The following is a 21,856-nucleotide window of genomic DNA, read 5'->3' as shown; positions in this document are numbered from 1 at the left end:
ATGCCTGGACTGAACTAAACTGCTAAAATAAAGCAGTAAATATAGGTTCCCCCATATATTTCCCACCTTTCTCAATTTCTTCCAGCTATTTTCTCAGGTGTGCAGCCTCTCTGTAGGGCAACAATGGCAACAGCAGCTGATTAAACTTAAACAGGCTGAATGGATGCCCCCTTACCCCAGCTTTTCTGGGGCTTTGCTCAAAATATTACTGTTGTCTCAAACACATGGTTTAAATTCAGTGAAAAGGTACTGGTTAGTACACAGAAGCTAAATGCAGTAATTCTTGGCGGGGGAGGGGAAACAATTTTACAGATGCATCTAAGGAGCTTGTCATGAATAGGTGAAACACCCTTCTTATTTAACATGTTAAAGGAAAGATATGAACTATCAGAAAAGTAAGATATTAATGACTTCAAGAGTAGACATTGTGATCAATAGAAGTGGCTGCAAATAGAATTCAAAAATAAGTAATCTTGTGAATAGAAGCCTGGAAACAGAAATGAACTGGTTTGGTTGTACTTTCTAAGACATGTCCTGTATCATGCACTGAAAAACCTTGCAGAGTTCTGCATGGTATTGAAGGAGCTATGTAGTAAGACATCAGGATCTGAAGTGCCACTAAGCTACCTGTTTAGACCTGGACATGATGAAATTGGTTTTCACTTAGCATTGTGCTCAGCACTGGCTTGTGGATAGCAAGCTGATGTGTGACTGCACTATTTTTCCCAGTATTTCCAGTTCTGGACTTAGTGTCAGTGGAGTCAGTGATCCTTCTCACCTTAGTATGGCCATTTAAAATTCTGCTGTAGCAACTAATTCCTTAAAACTTCAGGACTAAAAGAACTGTGAATCATCTACATAAAAAATGAATGAACAGACCATGAGATGCACAGTAGTTACGCAGTTATCTAATAAAACCAAACCTGTTATCTCTTAGGTGCAGGAGGTCAACAAAGATCTTGGGGTTTGTGTAGCTGCTTGAGACTGCAGCTACAGAATCTGTGTCTTCAACCATATTGGCTGTTGCAGTGTTGATTTGTCAGCTGCAGCCAAACTACTTTTGCATTGTCAACCTGATTTCTACTAGGAAATTTACATACATCCAGGCAATCTAAACACTGTGGCTGTTGGAAAAGACTTCTATACAGAAGGCATAAAACCTTGTATTTGTTGTGGCAGGAAGAAGTATTTCCCTAAATTGAAATAGTATATTATCTTTTTCAGATAGATATCTGGAAGCTAATTTTGTAGGGTTCAGGATCAGTGAAAGAAACAAAAATTATCAAGAGAAGCTTTTCCATCATTGTTGCAAGCCTAGCATGCTGTCTTCCTTTGTGCTTTTAAATGTCTAAATTTAATTTCAAGCTGTGCTCTAAACTAAGTTTTTCACAAAACACAATTGTACCTCATATGTAGAAGTACATTAAGTGCAGTATGTCATGTTATTTGCTTCAGTTGGCTGTTTGGCCAGATTATTCCTTTTTTTAAAATCTCTCATCTCAAAATTCTTACGTATTTATTCTGAAGCTGTAGGAAGTTTTCATAATTTCTTTTTCTTAATTCTGTTCTTTCTGATTTATCAGTCTCTTTGGCTTTGATCAAAATATTGAACAAGCTTCATTTTTACCTTTGGTCTCTGGTATTTAAGCTACTTTCTCGTGTGGCTTCAGGTTTTTTTAATACTGTTATTCTAATCCAGTTGTTCATTTTAAGGATGAGGGATTTGGGAGCAGAAATCTAAAATAGATCAGCACCTCCTTGATGATTCCTTGTTCAGTCTTTACTCCTTTCTTGTGTTCTGGTCGCTTGTTAAGAGGTAGTAGTCACTAGAGTTACTTAGGATTTGCTGAGACGTAAACCAAAAGATCTTGTTTTGCTTCTTACACACTATGACTTATAACCAGCCTTTGATCGAAACAAAAACAATGGAATTGACATGACCATAATTATTCTTTCCTTCCTGATTAAGGATTACTGCATTATATGTCAGGGAATCTGGAAGAAAATAACTAGGTGTTCGAAAGACTATTTTGTACCCAGGTGAGTGGAAGTGCCACTTGTGGATCTCTGTTCCTGGGATCTCACTGGCCTTCTTGTTAGTTACCACTGCAAAGCACCTCAGTTCTTCAGAGTTCAGGTCCTTCCTGAATGAGTTCAGTAATCAATTCTTGGTCTGTTGGCTAATTAATTTTGCTAGTCGATACTAGATGCAATGCTGTCCTGAGAACATCCTTTATTTCCAATCACATCCATTTCTGTAGTCTTTGCATGTTTTTTAGAAGTGATGAAACCCTCTGACACATTGGCAATTAAACTTTGGGTCTATGTTGCTATCAGTCCTTTAAACAGAATGTCTTTATTTTCCAGAAGGATTTCACAGAATCACAGGTTGGAAGGGACCTCAGGGATCATCTAGTCCAACCTTTCTAGGAAGAGCAGAGTCTAAACAAGATGGCCCAGCACCCTGTCCAGACGGCTCTTGAAAGTGTCCAACATGGCTGAGTCAACCACTTCCCTGGGGAGATTATTCCAATGGTTGACTGTCCTCAGTGTGAAAAATTTCCCTCTGGTGTCCAGTCAGAATCTCCCCAAGAGCAATTTGTGTCCATTCCCCCTTGTCCTCTCCATGGGACTCCCTGTAAAAAGGGAGTCTCCATCTCCTTTGTAGCTACCCCTTAAGTACTGGAACGTGGTGATGAGATCCCCTCTGAGCCTCCTTTTCTCCAGGCTGAACAAACCCAGCTCTCCCAGCCTATCCACATACGGCAGGCTTCCCAGTCCTTTGATCATCTTGGTGGCCCTTCTCTGGACCCCTTCCAGCCTGTCCACATCCTTTTTGTATAGCGGGGACCAGAACTGCACACAGTACTCCAGGTGTGGCCTGACAAGCACTGAGTAGAGCGGGATAATGACTTCTTTCTGTCTGCTGGCGATGCCCTTTTTGATGCAACCCAGCATCCTGTTGGCCTTCTTGGCCGCAGCAGCACACTGTTTGCTCATGCTGAGCTTTCTGTCCACCAGGACCCCCAGGTCCCTTTCCACAGAGCTGCTTGCCAGCCAGGTGGATCCCAGTCTGTGCTGCACTCCTGTATTATGTTTTCCCAGGTGCAAGACCTTACAGTTGTCCTTGTTGAACTTCATAAGGTTCTTGCTGGCTCACTCTTCCAGCCTATCCAGATCTGTATTGTTAATGGGCATAGTATTTCATTTGAATTGGAATGGCAGGGTTGATGTAAGTGGGGTGAAAGTACTTAGAATCTGATCTGGCTATATGCTATATTCCTTTGCAATATACTGAAATGCATATTTTAAAGGAAACAAAAAAGATTTAATCATATGTAGTAATTTGCACCACTAGTGGATGTATGGAAGCACAAGCAAATTCAGTGTCATCTTTCAAAATAGTCTAAAGAGTGTGTATTCGGTGAGTATTTAGTATGATGTGTGGCCAGGCTTCAGGGCCAGCCCTGTCAAGAGCAGAGCTTAAGCACAGTGTTAGAATGCAGTCTGTGCACTGTATGTGCTGACAAAATACCTGTCGGGGGGTAAGTATATCTGAGTTAGTGGTAGATGTCAGTTCCTTGACACTTAAGAGCATAAACAGTGAGAAGGTAAACTTCTTAATCATGTGGATGTGGCTGAAGACCATTTAAAATGTCGTCAGCCTCTTGTTTTGGCTGTGATTTAACCCTGTGTTGTAATGGAAAGGGTTATTAAAGCTATACTGTGTTCTAACTGAAAGTCAGTTTGTCATATGCTTATCACCAACACTTTGTGGGATATGCTCAAAGCTGAGTTGAAATGGCTTCAATGTTATTAAGATAGATCAGTGTTATTAAGGATTGACATGATGAAGAATGAAGAACAGACATCCCTTTTTCTTCCGGCTTTACTCTTCATCATACTAAAGCAGAATAAAGATATTTCCTTTTGCCAGTATCTGCACTCTCCTTTACTGAACACCAACACTGGTGGCTTGCACTGTTTCCCCAGATTCACAAATACAGTGATTTACTTTTCTTTGTTCTTCTTTAAGAGGATGATGTCTGTAATCTGGAGATGTAGCCTCACTTGTTCTGTAGTTCACCACATCATCTAAGAACTGGCAATACATAGTACACTAAATTCCTCTCACCTGTTTAAAAAAAGTACATATACAACACCAAGTAAGATGATGATAAATGATGAGATGTTATTGGTGCATATTTTGGATTAATTATTTGAAGGATTTCCTTGTTTCTTCCTCTGTACATATGCCATTTTTTCTGTTTTGGAAACTTCTGCTGCTTCTGACCCTTCCATTGGTTGTTTTGGATATCCTGAAGCTGTTTTTTGTCCTTGCCCGTGAGGGTGAGAAATGCAACAAATTTCTGAATTGTTTGTATTTACTGTTGAAGCTGCCCTTTCTCCTTTGCTTGCATGTCTGATAATCGGTTGATGAGAGAGACAAGGATGAAGAGCAGCCGCACTCATTCTTCTCACTCTGAGCAGCCTTGAACAGCTGTGGCAGCAGAGATAACAGATTAGAAGGGAAGCCAGTGAGAACAGGAAAAATAAGCAGAGAGGGAAAAATAGGTGTCAGCCTGTCATCCAGTCTCAGAAAATAGTGTGAGGGGAAATGTGTTTTATTACAGCATAAGAGAAAATTTAAGGCCAAAAATGTCCCTTCTCAATTTAATCCTGTCGACTGGTGAGCTAACATAAACTAATCAGGTAATAAATGTCTAAAGGGATGGCTTGAGGCATGCTTTAATGTTTAGGCCTGAATTAAGGTCCTTACTTCCCACTTCAGAATTTCTACCTGTACAGGCTTCCCTGAGATTTGAAGCACTGAAGATGGCATCTCTGTGTTGTCTTATGCATTGCTGATCAGCAGTGTATCATGGCGGTGTGGAAGTATGCAGTGTAGGAGATACAAGATGAAACCTTTTCGAGAGTTTGGGTAAAAGTGTGAAAACTCAGTTATTACTTTTAGGTTGCTAATGGGTGTCATAGAGATCAAGGAATGCTAGACTACATATTAATCCGTCGGTCTCATAACTGGATTTATCAGAAAATACTGTGTTCTGGTAATTTGGGCAGTATTTGATGAATTCAGAAGCATAGAACATATTGACTTCTTGGAGCGTTGTTGGCAGGAAGCAGAAGTTAGTTTTTTTCCTGGTATTTAATTTTCTTTTACTGAAGGATTTCCTTGTTTCTTCCTCCATACATGTGCCACTTGTTCTGTTTTTGGAAACTTGTGCTTCTTCTGACCCTTCCTTGCCCATACTGAAAGATGAGTTTATGTACCCCAAAACGTACCTTTCTACATGTTTGCATGCACTCTCATTCGTCTTGAATTCTGTGTGCTTTTCATTCCCTTCTCCTGGAGGAATTGTTCTTTTCTTTTTGCTCTCTTCCTTCAGGCTTGTCAGTATTTTGAAACTTCTTTTATAAAGTGAGAGATGTTGCTATACTAGAACATAGTAACTGCAGCTGTGAACGTTGTCATTGGTCTGTAGTTGGAAGATGTAGATGGAGTTGATGGAAGCTGCTGACACAAAGTCAAATACTTTATTGGCCAGCTTGATCCTTTTGATCCTTGTGTGTTCTTCTGAATATTTCTGGTGTCCTAAAACCAGTAGGTAGAACCCCACAGAATATTCGAGATCCTTAAGGAGATGAACCCTTTGGATTTGGAGATGACTTGCTCACAAAGAAATTACTGTTGTGGTTATTAACAGGTGTAACAAGCTTCACCAATTTTCAGAATAGTTCTGTCTTCTAAAAAGACTTCTGTGGACTTGGTAATTTGTGGTGACATTAAGTTTTAGGTTTTACCCCATTTTTCAATAATACAATTTTAGGGAGGTTTTTTAATATGTTATAAAATGAGATGCTTCCTGAATCAAGCTCTGTGGGTTGTTTTTGGAGATAGGGCACTAAAGTAGAAAAAAGATCCCCTCTAGTCTGGGAGGGCGAGTCATAGGACTCTGTCTCAAGACAGACTGCTTTTGTGTTTTAGTTCTTACGGTTTGGTAACTGAGCTGATGTATCCTGCTGTTCCCTTTTAAGGTGGCAATGTGAGAGACTAGTAGGAACTTTCTAAATAAGGTGTAATAGTTGTGTTGAAACACTTCCTCACCACACCACCCCACCCCCACTGCTGCACCCAGTATATAGCAATTTAGATATCTGTGATCTGTAGAAAATGAAATTTGCCTTGCTAATAACTTGAAATGAGACAGGTGTATTTCTCCATTTTTGCACCAGGAGGTGCTGGTTCTTTTTGAATCCCACAAGAAATGCACAAACTCTATTGATAAAGGTGACTATTTTATTAATGTGTTAGAAAAGGTCACAACTTAAGTCCCTTCTGATGCTGGGAATCTTGAGTTGATGCAGCATCAGACAGATCTCCAGTCAGGTCACAGCATACTGCAGAGATCCTGTCTGTGATGAGGTTCCCAGCATCCCCTTCCCTCAAATCCAATCAAATAATTTGTGGAAAAGATAGTGTAATCCAAAACTTTACTCATTCTGAGGTTCTATAATAATATATTAGATATCTATGCATGCTAATAAATATTTGTGGAGTTGACACCTTTTTTCTTAACTAGATATAAAGGAGAGGTTCACCAATTACGTGCTGCTACTAATTGTATGTCTAAGAAATATGGAACAGTTCTCATGGAATCCAGGTGAGTAAGCTAGTAGAAAAATTAAATACAAAATTACAAATTCCTGTGCTATCAACAATTGTATCTCTTAGCAGCTTTTCTCAGTCTGAAAGATAAGGGTAACCAGGACATTTAATTGAGGAATCTTAATTTGTCAAATACAGTAGATGCTCATTTTTCTGTATCTGGCTTTCTTGTAAGAGTGACTCTATCCTTTGTGCTAGAAGTATATGCTGTTATGCTGCAAATGTGCATAGTCATGTTTCGAGTAGCATCTTGAACGATTTTTTCCCAGCCCTTCTCCTTCCTTGGAGTACATTGAGTATGAAGGATCACCTAGAGAATTCTATTTTGTGAGACTAGTGAGATTGAAGTTTGATGGAAGGTTATGCAAAAATTTGTATTCATAATTTAATATTGATTATACTTAGGATTTTAATACCATAATGAATGAATATTGAATAAAATTTGGATTTTATTTTATTAAAACTTTGTTTTAGTAATTCTGACCCCTGATGTGTGGTATATTTTGCTTGAATGTTACCAGTCTACCTAAATTTTACCTGAAGCATCTAAAACCATAGGTGCCCTGTCTATTTCTCATACATACTGAACATCTACTATCTAGTAAGGTGCAAAGGTTGTCTTCCTAGTAGAGACAAAGCTTTGCAAAGTAAAGGCTTTAGAACCTGATCCTAATTGTGGTGGGATTGTATAGTACTGATAAGTTTCTAAACCAGCAGTGGAATAAGCCAAGAACCTGCACACTGCATGCTGAGTGGTGGTGTAAAGTTACAGACTCTTCAGTTTCCTGAGGATTTTTCATTGTTGAGCAAAAGTGTTATAAATTTTGTTTTATATATTGGCATCAAATTAAATGCCCTAACTTGTTTCTTCCCTGCCTTCAGATCATCTTTGGGTGTTATTCCCGGATGTTTGCATGGTGGTTGCTTCAGAAATTGCAGTGGATATTGTGAAACATGCCTTTATAACAAAATTCAATGACATCACAGCAGATGTAGGTACCCTGTTTGGAATGCTGAGTGCTATTTTAAGTTGTAGTTTATTTTGCTAATATTTTTTAATATTAAAATTTATTCCAGTGCAGAAAATGTAAATAATTATTTTCATATATAAGATATCATTTGGGAAAACTTCATAATTTCCTGACACAATATACTTCTGAGGATCTTTATAACGTGGAACAAACACCTCTGCTTCTAAATTAGTAATTCCAGATCCATAAATTATTGAAAGTGTTGTATAACAGTTCACATAATTACAGTTCACATATCTGGCAGATCATTTTGTGAAGTGATCACTAAATTGACAGAAGGTTACTTATTCTACAGTCCATACAGAGCTTGTACCTTTTCCTAACAGAATGGATTTTAGGTTAAAATTCAGGCTTTGGGAAAAGCAGATATTGTGAGGCTGCTGAACCTCAGTTCTTGCATGTGTGTTAAAAGTTGAATCTGAAATCAGGGGGGTTTTTTCCCCCACTGTCCCTGGAGCACTGATTTGAAGTAGGTTATGTTAGTTTCCCACTCCTGAAATTTGTTGAGCCATATATATTATGCAGTCCTTTTAAAGTAGTAGACGAGGTTACTTTTTGTGTTGCGACATGATACGTTGGCCATTTGTCTTGCATGTTGTGTGAATTCAAATGCACTTGATAAATCTGTGAAGAGATGAGTGAATGTTTATTCACTATTAAAAACACTTTTGAGGAAACAAGATCAGAACTTGGAAGTGCTATCTTTTTCAGCGTCTCCAAAGTAACCGCATTGTGCGGTGTAGAAACAAGTTTAATAGATGTACTTAATAAGCTCCCTTATGCCGGAGGCATTTATGCATGCCCTACTTTTATACAGAGTATGGAGAAGAGCAATAATGAAGTCATGACAGCAAAAAAAAAAGTAGCATGCTTCAGTGTGCTGAAACAGCTGGAGGATGGGGGTAGCGAGTGACAATTCTGCAAGGTTTATGTAACAAACTTTGTACTTTTTGTATTAAGTTCTAAAGATTTATGGTTGCTAGGTCAGACTTTTTCAAAAGTTTTGGAAACCTGCAGTGAAAGTTGCCCTGCCACTTACCCTTAAAATAGGTGCTCTTCTGTCTTAATATGCAGAACTGATTTAAAGAGAAGGAAAAGCTTCATTCATCTTTTGATAGAATTTTCTTTTTTTCATGGGATCGCTTGCTTAGTATATAAGTAAGCTCTGTCATTTGATTAATTTGATCCCTGTGCTACCTTTCCTGTAGCTTAAAACAAATTATGAGCTGTATGAAAAAAGTAAACATAATTTCTCTTACTTTGTGTTTCTGATGATCCTCAAATTCAGTAAATGCTTTATAAAGTCTCATTCAATTCCTAAAACATAGCATAGTGTTGTTTAGTTGTTGTATATATACACAAGTTACTTTATTGCAGAAAGGTTGAAGGGTGCAATTAGACCTCAGAAACCGGCTTTGAATCCTTCAGCCTGTGCATAAGTGTTAATAATATTTTTACAGAAATTTTATTAATATCTCTGTTGCTTCTATAAAGTGTGATAACAGATTAGTCACACATCCAATGTGCTGGATTTTTTCCAGGTCTACAGTGAATACAGAGCCAGTCTTGCATTTGACCTCGTTAGCAGTCGACAGAAAAATGTAAGCCTGAAAATAAAGGCATTTTCTGTTAACTAACATAATTGTTATGGGGGGGATATTGGAACAAATACTTAAAGAAACACATACAGAACTGCTACACTTCTACAGCACCGAAATTTTACTTTTCTCTTTTTTTAATGAGAGATAATAGGAATATTTCCTTGTGATTTTTAGTCTTATTTTCATCCAGTTATTCAGTCAGTTGGGGCTTTATTTAATATGTTGTTGAGAAGTCTCTTCCAAAGACCCTTGTAGTGAGGGGATGGTTGTAACAACTGACATCTTTGAGATATATATGGAAAGTAAGATGTTAACAAGATGTTCTTGAGATAATTTAAGATTACTGTTCTTTTTTGCTTTATTTTAACTGTGTTGGATCAAAATACAGTGTTCACTAGGAATTTATATTATTCACAGGCAGTGTGCACGAATGCGTAGGGATGTTTTTACTGTGCATGTTACTGTTATGGCATGGGTATTTACAGAGCACACAGACCACTTGTGGTTTTCATTAGTACTGGTTTTTGGAAGACTATTTACAGCACACCTTCCCTGGATGACTCTCTTAACTATTAGTGAGTGCTCTGGATGAGTGCTCTAACTATTAAATAAACTTTATTAGCATAATTTCTGTAGTTTTCTTTGACATGTTTAATGGCTGTTACTAGGAATGCAGTAGTTACACCTAATAAAGTTAGACACCTTCAATTACAAATAATTATTAATAATTTGATAATTAAAAAAATTATTTTATTGGTTCTAAAAACTCCATTGATTTTCCTAAGGATCCTCTGTGGAAAATGAGGTAGCAACATATAGGCACTGACTTTGGCATGATGTTCAATACTGCATGAATCTGTCATGCGAAGTAGTTGTGTTTTCAGAGTTCAGATGTAAACATATTTTCAAAATGATGTTAACACAATTAACCTGAGGCTAATTATAGATGTTTGTAGAATGATTTAGCATTGCTAGTGTGAGGGATAGTTGTTATTTTATCCCTGTTTGGGGTTTTTCTGCACAGTATTTGAGGATCAAAGTCAAATTAACACAAAAAGGTCCCTAAGCTAGTAATAATGTACAGATGAAATATCATGGTATGTTTGGATTTAGTGTCCTAATTGCTCTCGATTTAGAGATTCGTATTATACTCTTGACTTAGAGCACTGAAGCTAATCTTACTGGTCATGCTGGTATTACATTTCTGTCTGAGTACAGCTATCTGCATTTGGATTTCAGAATGTGAATAGGTACCCTTTATACCAGTATATTGTTTGTTAGCAGAGATTGGTTCTTATATACAGGGCATGCCAGGCTAAAATGAGCTCATTCCTTTGCATAAATAGTTCATTCTTCTTTTTTTCTAGGCATATACAGATTATAGTGATTCCGTTTCCAGAAGAATGGGTTTCATTCCTCTTCCACTGGCTGTTTTAGTAAGTTGTATCTTTTGTATCAGTCTTCTGTCAATAAGATCTCACTTTGAGAATATATGCCTGTGGGATGGCTTGCTCATTTTTGTTTTGAGGATGAAATGATGCTGCAAGGTTGAGTTAGCATTCTGTATAACCTATATCACATAATTATTGACTTCACAAATATGTTACTGTTTATCAGCCTTTTGTAGAAAATGGAATATATATTTTTATAGAATTTATAAGCACTTTAATTGTAGCAGTGGAATTAAACTACATCTGTGCTTATTAAACATTTATTCCTTTTGGCAATTATCCTGTTCTTTCATTCAGAATAGTCAAAGCAGCTGGCTGCCAGAAGGTTAGCATACTAGGTTTTTCAGGTTTTTATAGGAGTCCTTGTGGTTGTCCCTGTAATGGTGTGCTTAATGACTAAGCTTTCTTTCATATGGGGCACTGAGGTTCTGAGTGCTTGCAGAATACAATTCTGAAATAATTGCCGGTTACATGGACATACTGCTGTAGCATGAATCACTTCATTATTTTGAACTGTGTCCACATGCTGTCTGTTCTGAATTAACTATTGCAGAATGTTTTATGTAATTTAGTGCTCTGACTTTCCCTATACACACATGTAGACAAGCAGTAGTTATCATACTGGGAATGTGTTCTTGCTTTGTCAGCAAAGATGCTGATTCATAATTCTCCTGGAGGAATATCAATATGAATTACTAGCGATAGAACAAGAGGAAATGGCTTCAAGCTGCATCAGGGGAGGTTTAGATTGGACATTCGGAAAAATTTCTTCACTGACAGAGTGGTCAGGCATTGGAACAGGCTGCCCAGGGAGGTGGTAGAGTTGCCATCCCTGGAGGTATTTAAAAGATGTGTAGACATGACACTTCTTGGGTTGACGGTTGGACTTTGATCTTAGAGGTCTTTTCCAACCTTAATGATTCTGTGATTCCATCCAGGATTGAAAAAAAAAAAAACCCACAACACACAAAAAACAACAATAAACAACAATCAACCAAACAAAACACCCCAACAAAGCCAAAAACCTCCAAAAACCACAACAACTATGATCATAATCATGATTTCTTTTAACTAAGTAAAGTACGTCCAGTGAGAATTCAGTTGAAATGCTTTTTTCAAGTTAACTGTGTTTTGATATGATGTCCAGGATACTAATAGGTTTAAAACAAACTGAAGTGCTTTGCTAACTTGGAATCCTAACTGTGAAATACTGACAGAAAACTGAAATTTCAGGATCATGTTACTGAAACTTGTGATTCATATGGCTATTCCACACAGCAATTTTGTGTTCAAAGTGTTAGTATATTGCAAAACACTGATTCTGTTTTACTGCATCATCGTCTCTCCACATTTTCCTCAAACTGTTAATTCAGCTTCCAGCCCTTGACTTTTGGGAGGGGTTTTTCGCTTGTTATTTTATTCAGAAGTCAGTGGTGAAGGGAACATTATCAGACTGTAGTTTTGGCACAGTTGCAGCTAGGTGCTAGTATAATACTTAAACTAAAGTCTTGAATAGTTAGTGCTACCAAGGGGAACGTTAGAATAAATTTCTGTTAATGTAAATATTTCTACTTTTGCCTTGAATCTAGCAAATCATAGAAATTTTTAATATATTTCTTAATAATTGTGTGCTATATGTTTTAATTGTTGAACTTTTATCCTTAAAACAGCTCATGAGAGTCGTAACAAGCTCAATAAAAGTACAAGGAATCTTAGCTTATGTCTGTGTTGTGCTGTTCTACTGTGGGTAAGTAAATGCATACAATTGAAAAGTATTTACCATTATTGAGTCAGATATGTGAAAAAATGCTTCTGTTGATACAGAAGCTAGGAATAAACTAGGTATAAGTGTGAACACAGTTTATGCTCAGTAGAACATAAATGTAAAACACTCTCGTAAACTGAAATTGAGAGTGCAGTTTGGTCCTGAAGTACTGTAACTGCACCTGGAGGATTACAGTCCTCAGTAAGTAACTTCAGTAATGAAAATAACTAATGGAAAAATGATTGAAAGATTTTGACAGGCAGCATACCTCTACATAAAAGGGGAAATTGAATTCTAAGGAATTAAGCTTTCTGTGAGAAGAATGAAAGATTCAATACGCCAACAAAAAATAAGCAGTTCAAGCGCTCAGAGCAGATCATGAATTCTTCCTTCTGGTAGTTAAATGCAAGGTTTCTTCATGTTAGGAAACTGCTATATGAAAAAGAAAAGTAAATGCAAGGCTCACCTGTCTGGGAAGGGTGGGGACAATAAGTGATCTTAGCTAAGGAATATAATGTCCTATGGTAATTTTTTTTCCAAAACCAATGATTTGCAAGTATCCCTTCACTGCCAAGTCAGTTTATATTTGTGTTATCCTTAACTTCTCACCAATTGATACATACTTCTGAGATGCATTTAGTTGTACTTTAAATACAATCTAGTTTGCCTGTCTTGAGCCACTTGCTGTAGACTATATGGGGATGACCAGTTTCTAGGAAACCCTGACTGAACCGTGCCAGGGTTTATTGTCTCCCAGTACTGATTGATATTGGAGGCATTCTAAAATTGATCATAAAGAATTAAGTGATTCAGATTGCTGCAGCACAGAGGGCCTGCCTACAGTATTGTGGGAATGGCTCTTCCAGTGCCCTACCAAGCTGTGTTTGTAACTGAAGGCAGCAAGACTTGGGAAGTAAGACTTCTAGGTTGGGACAGTGGTTCAGCAGGTACACTGGAAGAGAGGAGGCTGCTGTTTTACAATAGCTTTTGAAAAGGATGGGATTACTACACCTTTTTTTATGAATAGGTAGACTCTCATCTCTAATGTGACCTTGATCTGCAAAAAAAGTATAACTTGGTGTGTTGTGTCTAGTCCGCATCAGCATAGACACATATCTCTTGTGCCAGATAACTAGGACTTCAAGGTATTGCATATAGGCCAAATACTAAATGTTAGCCATATTCCTCTGCGCCTTACTGTGACTTCTTTCCCAGTGTACCACATGCTGTGCCCATGTTCTCCCTAAAGCCAGCTCTATATAATTGAAAGCACTAGCCCCTGATCATCATGTTCAAGCTGTGGTATACCAAGCTTAGCACCTTCATGCTGCTCAGTGGTTTTTTCTTTTTCCCAATATATGTAATATTTCCCTACATCTACCGCTCCACTGCTGCAATCCAGTCCTGGATTTTTTCCTGTCTTTGTGGCTTGGAGGATGGAGGGTAGGAAGGTGTAATGTGATTAACATGAAGGATTAAATGTTGCTCTTTGAAGGCATAGGTCACAAGTAAATACATTTTGGGGTTATTTTGTCCCTATTGGAAAGTGAGAACAGATTTTTACTTCTGCCATGATCTCAGATTTGGAGCTAATTCACCTCTTGCATCTTTCAAGTAATTTTTGTTCTGAATATAAATTTCAGCTTTTGGTCGGATTGCTACACCACAGATGCATGAGATACAATGTGATAAAATCTGAAACATTTAACTGGGCAAAGGGCTGATACTATAATGTGGAGGACATTATTTTGTATTGATGTTTAACAACTGTAATACTGTAAGTTATACTATTAAAGGGTCTTGCCTAGCATATGAAACCTGAGTTTTCTTTTTGTAGGATTTTGAACATCTGCAAACTTACATTGTTGTTAGAAATCTGAGCCTGGGGTGGACTGGCAGAAAAGAATAAAGGAGAATCGCTAGAAACTCTTACATAATTTTCCATGAGAAGCTGGAACGGATACAGTAAAGCGTTGATTTACAGCCTTTTCAACTTCTGATTTCATTAAATCAGAGTAAAATCATGCTGTAAACACTCTCTCAGAACAAAAACATGTTAAGCAAAAAGTGTAGGAAAAACACTTCTAAAACTTACTAAAAACGTAGGAGAGCTACTCAACTCTCAGAAACAAAATCTGTCCTGATAACCTAATAAAATTGTAGAGAATCACAGCTTTCAACTTGTATAAAATGATATCTTCTTTGTGGTGGTTTGGATACTAAAATGTCAATTTCTTCTGAATACTGAAAGTGGTCTGCTCTGTACATTCTTCCATTTCTCTAAATTTCTTCTAAAAGTAAATGTATTACATAAAATTCCCTTAAAAGTGCAGTGTACTTTGTTTTCCTGTTTGACAAGTTCTGATTACATTAATGCAATGAGAGAGAGCTGCTGCTGAAGTGTGCTTGGGTCACTTTATGATTACGGAGTTAGATCTGCTCTGTGGATCTGTGAATGTTCACTTCAAGTCGTCTTTTTAGTCTGTTAGTGATATAAATGATAAACAGATTTTCGGAGAGTGGAGAATTAATTTAGAGTCTGCATTTGTTTCACTTTTATCACAGAGGTTGATTTTTATAGAGAATATTTTTGTTCATCCCACAAAGAATAGATCACTATTTCCTTGTTCCATAGTGAGCCTTCACCTGCCTCACCTCTGCTTTCATGCCTGCAGTGGACATTGGTCTGCGTGTTGTGTGATACTAGTAATGGAACTTAGATTTTTACAAAGCTCATTTGAGTTGTAAATCTAAAAGCACTGGATGGTAGATGAGACCTTCCTGTTCTTCAAATAAGAAGACAGGTATAAAAGGGACTTCAGTGATTTGCTGAAGTTTGTGCTGCAAATTAGTGATAACATAAAAGGAATCTGCCATCAACTGGACACTGCTATGATGGTAATGCAGTGCTGCCTCTTTGGATTTGTTGACTTTATGGACTGTCTTTTGTGATGTGAAAAGGGACTTGTTATGATTAGCGTGTAATTTGTGAAAGCTAGATATTTTCTTTCTTGGGGTTCAAAGGCCACTAGTGATCCTTGGCTGGGCACACTTAAGGCTACAGTTTTAACAGTGGCTGTCCTGATTTTGGCTGGGATAGAGTTAATTTTCTTCCTAGTAGCTGGTATAGTGCTGTGGTTTGGATTTAGGCTCAGAATAATGTTGATAACACACTAATGTTTTAGCTGTTGCTAAGCAGTGCTTACACGAAGTCAAGGACGTTTCAGCTTCTCATGCCCTACTGACTGAGGAGGCTGGAGATGCACAAGAAGCTGGGAGGGGCCACAGCTGGGACAGCTGACCCCAACTGGCCAAAGGGGTATTCCACACCATATGACGTCATGTTCTGCTTATAAATTAGGGGAAAGCTGGCCAGGGGGCCACTGCTCAGGGACAGGCTGGGCATCCATTGGTGGGTGGTGGCCAATTTTTTTCATTCGCATCATTTGGCTTGGGTTTTATTTCTCTTCGATATTTCCTTTTCGTTACAATTTACTATTATATTATTTCATTCCATTATATTATTAATTTATTCAATTTATATTATTATTAAACTGTCTTTATCTCAACTCATGAGTTTCCTTTTAATCTTCAAGTTTTCTCCCCCATCCCACCGTGGGGAAGTGAGTGAGTGGCTGTGTGGGGCTTAGTTGCTGGCTGGGGTTAAACCACAATAGCAGTGCATTTAGTTTGGTTTTGCACTCTTGAGGACCCTTTTTAGTTCTGTGTTTAAATATTTGATGTATGAAATGGCTGCTTTGTTATTGTTGTAGTCCTTTTGTTAAAGTATGATAAAAGTCGATGTTTTTCACTGGATGCCTTCTAAAAGAAAAGAAAGATTAAGCATTGAATCTGAAACAAATTGCTAGGAAAAGGGAATTACCCTTTGATCTTGCCGTTGAAGGGATTTTAATTTGTTAGCTAATCATGCCAAGGCAGCAGTAACCATATGCAATTATTTAATGTGAATAATTGCAGTTTGAATAGTATGCAATTATTTTAATATGCTAATGTAAATATGTAACCAGATCCTTTTTTTTTCCAGCTTAATATCTCTGAAAGTCCTTAACAGTATAGTATTGCTGGGGAAATCATGTCAATATGTAAAAGAGGCAAAAATGGAGGAGAAATTATTCAATCCCATCCTGACTGCCGCACCAGGGAAGCCAGCTGGCAAACAGCAAAGCATGTTTAAATCTACCCAAGGTAATGCTAACTGCCCCGTTTTGTTTTCAACTGTAATGAAAATTGATTTCAGACTAATATTAAATCAGATGTATGACATTACTGCACAGTAACCCTGTTGCTGGACCTCAGTTGTACCATATCCCAGCTGTGAACACAAGTCTGTAAATGTAATAGAATTTATTGCTTCTAGTTCACGCATCTTCTTTTGGTTATAAATACTCATCTCTGATAAGATTCCACCCTGATATGTGGAGGTGATAGAAACATCAGAACAGTAGCACGCTTTTGTTTGAAAATCATAATCATAGAATGGTTTGGTTTGGAAAGGACCTTTTAAGATCATCTAGTCCAGCCCCCTCTGCCATGTCACTGCACTAATAAGTAAATGTTTGCACATCATCACTGGCAGCGCTGAAGTTTAAGGAAGCAATCTATGCATTTCTTATGGAAATTAATGTAGGGCATGGCACACAATAGATGTAATTACTTACAATTGTCATGAACACATGAATGAGAAGCTTTATGAAATCCAAATAGAAATTTCAGTTTGTCTCTCCAAGCTTCATTTCAAGTCTGCGCAGCGTGGTTTTCTTGTATGGGTCCTCAGCGTTAGCAGTTAATATATAATTGGAATGGGGCATTATTATATTTCTGTGACACGTTATAGAAGGAAACAGAAACCTTCATTGTTCCAGTCAACTGACTTGGATAGTATATCTTCCTCTGTGAAGAGCTCAATGAGAGCCCTAGAGAATTTAACAGTGAGGCTTTTATTGTGTTCACTCAGTTGCTTGCCAAAGACTTGGAACAGCTTGAAACATAAGGTGCTTATTAGTCGTCACAGTGTCTCGCCAGCAATAGTACGAGTTAAGAATCTGTCAGTGTTTCAGTCATAAATCTCTATATCTTACCTGTGTCAAATCACATCATGCAGAAACTTGGTACAGACGTTTATTTTTAAATAGCTTAATTTCATAGAGTTTCTTTAGTTTCATCGTGGAATAATGTTATGTGAATTGTTCTCAATGCCTTTTGCATTTCATTATACAGCTGTTGTAATGATAAGGGTTTAATAAAAGATTCTAGTACTACACTTGGATATAAGACTTAATAAGCTATACTTACTTAGACTGACCCTTAAACTTAGTCATGGTAAGTAAATCCTGAAGACTATTTTTAGCTGAAGCAGCAGCAATTTTACCAGGTCAGTCTGCTGATGATGACAGAGATGCTTCTGATGATGACAGAGATGCTTATTTCCTCAAATGAAAAGATTTTGGTTTTAAAAGTAGCAATCGAAAAGCTTTTGCTGATTTTATTTATAATGTTCTAAGCTTCAATTGGTGATGAAAAAGCTCAAATTTTAACAGTTTTTCAGGGTTTTTTTATACCTTCTAACAGCTCTCTATTTACTAGAAACCTCAACTATGTGAAAGAATGACTTTACCTTCACCAGCTCCTGCGTGTCTGCATTATTACTGCTGGGTGCTGCAATATTGATTGATCCCTGTGCCCCACTTTCCAGCTTTTTTTCAATAGTCTCTCAACCCATCTCTTACTAGGATGAGGGTGAGGGAATTAATCTGGTCTACTTTCTATCAGTTTATAATGTAAGTCAGTTGATTAAGGGTTTCCACCTCGTCCACAGAAACAGTTTAAAATTTTGAAGGATAAAATTTTATACTTGCTCTTGAAGTTCTGTTTACTGCTTATCACTTATAGGCTGACCAGCTTTCTCTGGAAGCTGCTGGGTTAGAAAATAACATTTTAACGAAGTTCTACAATTAGCATTACTTGTCTCCTTTCTTGATGCAAGTTTAGTACCTTTGACTTGCATAAGACTAGAGAGAGTAACCAGAGTAACCCAAGTACCTTTGAGTGGTAGGGGGTATACCTTGGAGAGATGGAATACAGAAAAGTTTTTGTAGGAATTGGGATAGTGCTGCCATTCTGACAAATAATGTTCCACTGGGCTGGTCTGCAGTACTGTCCACATCAGTCAGATTTTTTCAGATTCCTTTAGAAACAAAACTCAATCTTCATAAGAAGACAGTAAATAAGAAAAAAAATTATTTTCTTGTCATTTGCTTATGCATTTTAATTCTTTAACAATGTGGAAACAATACATGTATATTACTTACAGATATCTTAGGTTAATGGAGCCAGTGTTCAATTCTACTGAGTAAGAGGCAGGAATATAAATAGACATCTTTAATTGAACTGCTTTAGGAGCCAGTGCTATTAGTGTGTAGCAGTGCATGAGTCATTTATTAGCTATCCCTAGAGAAGCCAGGTTTATTGTGCCTAATCCTCTACATATGTACATATAGTTCCCTCTACAGGGGTTCCTTTTCTTCATTTCAGTAGAAAATGTTTGTGATTCATACAATGACTGTCAAAAATCTTTTTGCCAAGCCAACAAAATTGAGTATGTAAACAAGAAGAATGCAGTGTGTGTCCTAACATCTGCTTATGCTCTTGCTCCTTATCTGAACTTCTGTAGAATTCATTTTCTATCCTTTCACCAAATTAGAAAAGGAGATCATTTGTGGTAAAACTCAGAAGAGGTAGTGGCTTCCACAAAGCATTCTCCTGTTGCTTCTCCTGATTTGATGCAGCACGCTTTTTCAGGACAACTTTGTATGAATATAGATATGTTACAGATGCATTGGTATGTCTGTGTTAAATTCATTATTACGTTTGTAATGTTCTTATGTTCCAACAGGAATTTCCACAGATGAAAATGGATCTACATCAGTTACTCATCAACCTGTGCATCACAAGGACAATACACCGTCTTTACTTGTAACAAGCAATTCTGATCAATTTCTGACAACTCCTGATGGAGAAGAAAAAGATATAAGCCAAGACAGTTCAGAATTAAAACACAGGTCTTCAAAGAAGGACTTGTTGGAGATAGACAGGTTTACTATTTGTGGAAACAGAATTGACTAAGATATCTTTTTTTTTTTACATTTAAATCAATGTGCTAAGGATACTGAGCTGTTGGGACAGCAGATGCTACCAGAATGGACAGCTGCCAGAAAAGGCACATAAATATTTATTTAAAAACTTAAATTATTAATGGCAAAAAAATATTAATTTCTTTCTACAAGTAACTTGGCTTGGTATCTGGTCAGGTCAAGTAAGTGTTCTTTAACTTGCCTCTTGGAAAAAAGTGGTGGATCATGAGTCTCTAGCCTGGTGGCAGAGCTGCAGTATCACTTTTCTGGAAAATAGACTGGAAAAAAGCATAATTCTGTTCTGCATTGTGAAACCACGCTTCCAGAAGATACTACGTTTCATGAAGGTTCCTCCAGTGTAAGGCTATTCCTGGAAATGTATGACAACTTGACCGGAAGCCTGCCTTTCCAGTTGCCTGTTTTATTAAACATCTGCAAGCAGAATTCAAAACTTGTGCATATATCAACAAACACATAAAGCATTGGTACATAAAAGAGTAAGTCAAGATAGTTATTCTTGTCAACAAAAATCTTTTCAAGATGTATCTTGAAAATCTTATAATCAGAATAAAATTTTGCCTTTGAATGAATGACTTACTGCATACTATTTTATCTAAATACTAAACACCAAGGAAAGATCACAGTAATGAAGGTTCTGCTTAACTGGGCAAATACGAAGCATAGTTATTTTTTGTGTTAAGCTGTGTGTCCTGCAAGGCAAATTATTTATAAAACTAGTTTTAAAAGCTGAGGATTTTTTGTTGCTGTAGGAAAAAATAATAAGGGAGCACTTATATGTGTTGAGGAGAGGCAGTGTTAATTGCAGCAAGCAGCTGTTCTGTTGAAAGTGTATGTGTGGCATTAATGCAGCAGAAAAGAATACCACACTGCATTTTGGGTTGAACTCTGATAAGAATGACATCTGTGTGCTAACTTGCCTGAGAACATGCCTATAAAAGCTCATACTGAGAATCAAATTAGAATTATCCATTTTAGTTGATTGGTTTTAACCAAACTTAATTTAGATGGACTAGATCTATGAAAAGCATTTAAGCATTACAATCCATCTTAATTTCTAGTGTGAGATGCAGTTGTGGGAGATTGATGACAGATGGCTTGGAATCCTCAGACCAAGAACAGAATAAATTTGAGCTCAAAACTTAGGCTGGAGACTTGTATCAGAAGAGACCCTTTAGTCAATGATAAATTCTTCATACATTATTGTTCAAAGCATTAACTTCAAATGCCTTTTAGATATTTAAGTAAGCACCAGTTTCACTTTCCAAGGGGAAAGTACTTCAGTGCCGAACAAATGAAGATGAAATTTGCTCTTTGCTAATTTCATAACTTGTCAAAGTGGGAAAGCCAAAGTTTACTTGGTTTATGAACTTGTGAAAGTTTAATGTATGTGCTAATCCCTGAAACTTGCAGGACTACAGTAATATAGAAAATGGAGACAGTTGGACAGAGTCGTCATGGATCTGAGCAGACTTGGTGATGAGATAGCTTTGCCATACAGCTTAGTGTCGTCTGCTTTGGTGGGAACTTCTTGCTGCAGTCTTTCAGCCTCTCCTCTCCTATCAAGAGTAGCTGAAGTAATGGCCAAAACCTATGGTTACTGTTCAGGGATGAGAGTAAAAAGAAGAGGACTTGTGCTGGAGAAAAATCTGAAGTTCTTTCATTTTTGATGTATTTTATACTAATTGGAGATGTTCACACATTGGAATTCAGATTATCTGTCAATTTGCTGTATCTTATTTTTTAATTATTTAGCAGCTGCTAAAGGAAGCTTGGAATTGCTTTCATTTTTTTCTGTTGAATGACATTCTGTATCAATTTTATAAGTGCATCTTGTGTGAAACTCAATAAAATTAAATTTTGTAATATTTGTTTAAAAAAGGAAAAAGTACAGTGTCCACATTTCTTTCTTAGTATCCAGCGTGAGCGAACTTGCAATGTATTTATTGGATTAAATTCCAGTTTCCATGAAGTAAGGTTCCTGCAAATGTGGGACATGTATGTGTACAAGAACTGGGTTATCGATGGCTTTACTTCTGATTTATTTCTGTAGCAGTTGGATGTTGCCCCTTATAGGAAGAAGGTATTGATGCCAGCCTACTGTTGTTGGTTTTTTAAAGGCAAAACCCATGTAAATGAAAAAATACCATG

At 37.2% G+C, this 21,856-nt stretch overlaps 1 protein-coding gene across 3 annotated transcripts in view; it reads left to right on the top strand.

Moving 5' to 3' along the window:
• The window catches only part of TAPT1 (transmembrane anterior posterior transformation 1), a 51,441-nt gene extending 29,848 nt beyond the window's left edge, over positions 1-21,593 (top strand). For all 3 annotated transcript variants that reach the window (XM_064449179.1, XM_064449180.1, XM_064449181.1), the window contains exons 8-14: positions 6,603-6,683; positions 7,571-7,680; positions 9,261-9,320; positions 10,688-10,756; positions 12,442-12,518; positions 16,582-16,742; positions 19,450-21,593. In XM_064449179.1, the coding sequence (XP_064305249.1) occupies positions 6,603-6,683; positions 7,571-7,680; positions 9,261-9,320; positions 10,688-10,756; positions 12,442-12,518; positions 16,582-16,742; positions 19,450-19,679 (788 nt within the window). In that variant the 3' untranslated portion in view covers positions 19,680-21,593. The remainder of the gene's footprint in view (positions 1-6,602; positions 6,684-7,570; positions 7,681-9,260; positions 9,321-10,687; positions 10,757-12,441; positions 12,519-16,581; positions 16,743-19,449) is intronic.
• The last annotated feature ends 263 nt before the right edge of the window (positions 21,594-21,856 follow it).

The sequence above is a fragment of the Phalacrocorax carbo genome, chromosome 4 (assembly GCF_963921805.1).
Source record: "Phalacrocorax carbo chromosome 4, bPhaCar2.1, whole genome shotgun sequence".
Lineage (NCBI taxonomy): Eukaryota > Metazoa > Chordata > Aves > Suliformes > Phalacrocoracidae > Phalacrocorax > Phalacrocorax carbo.
This window is presented reverse-complemented; position numbering and strand designations above follow the sequence as displayed.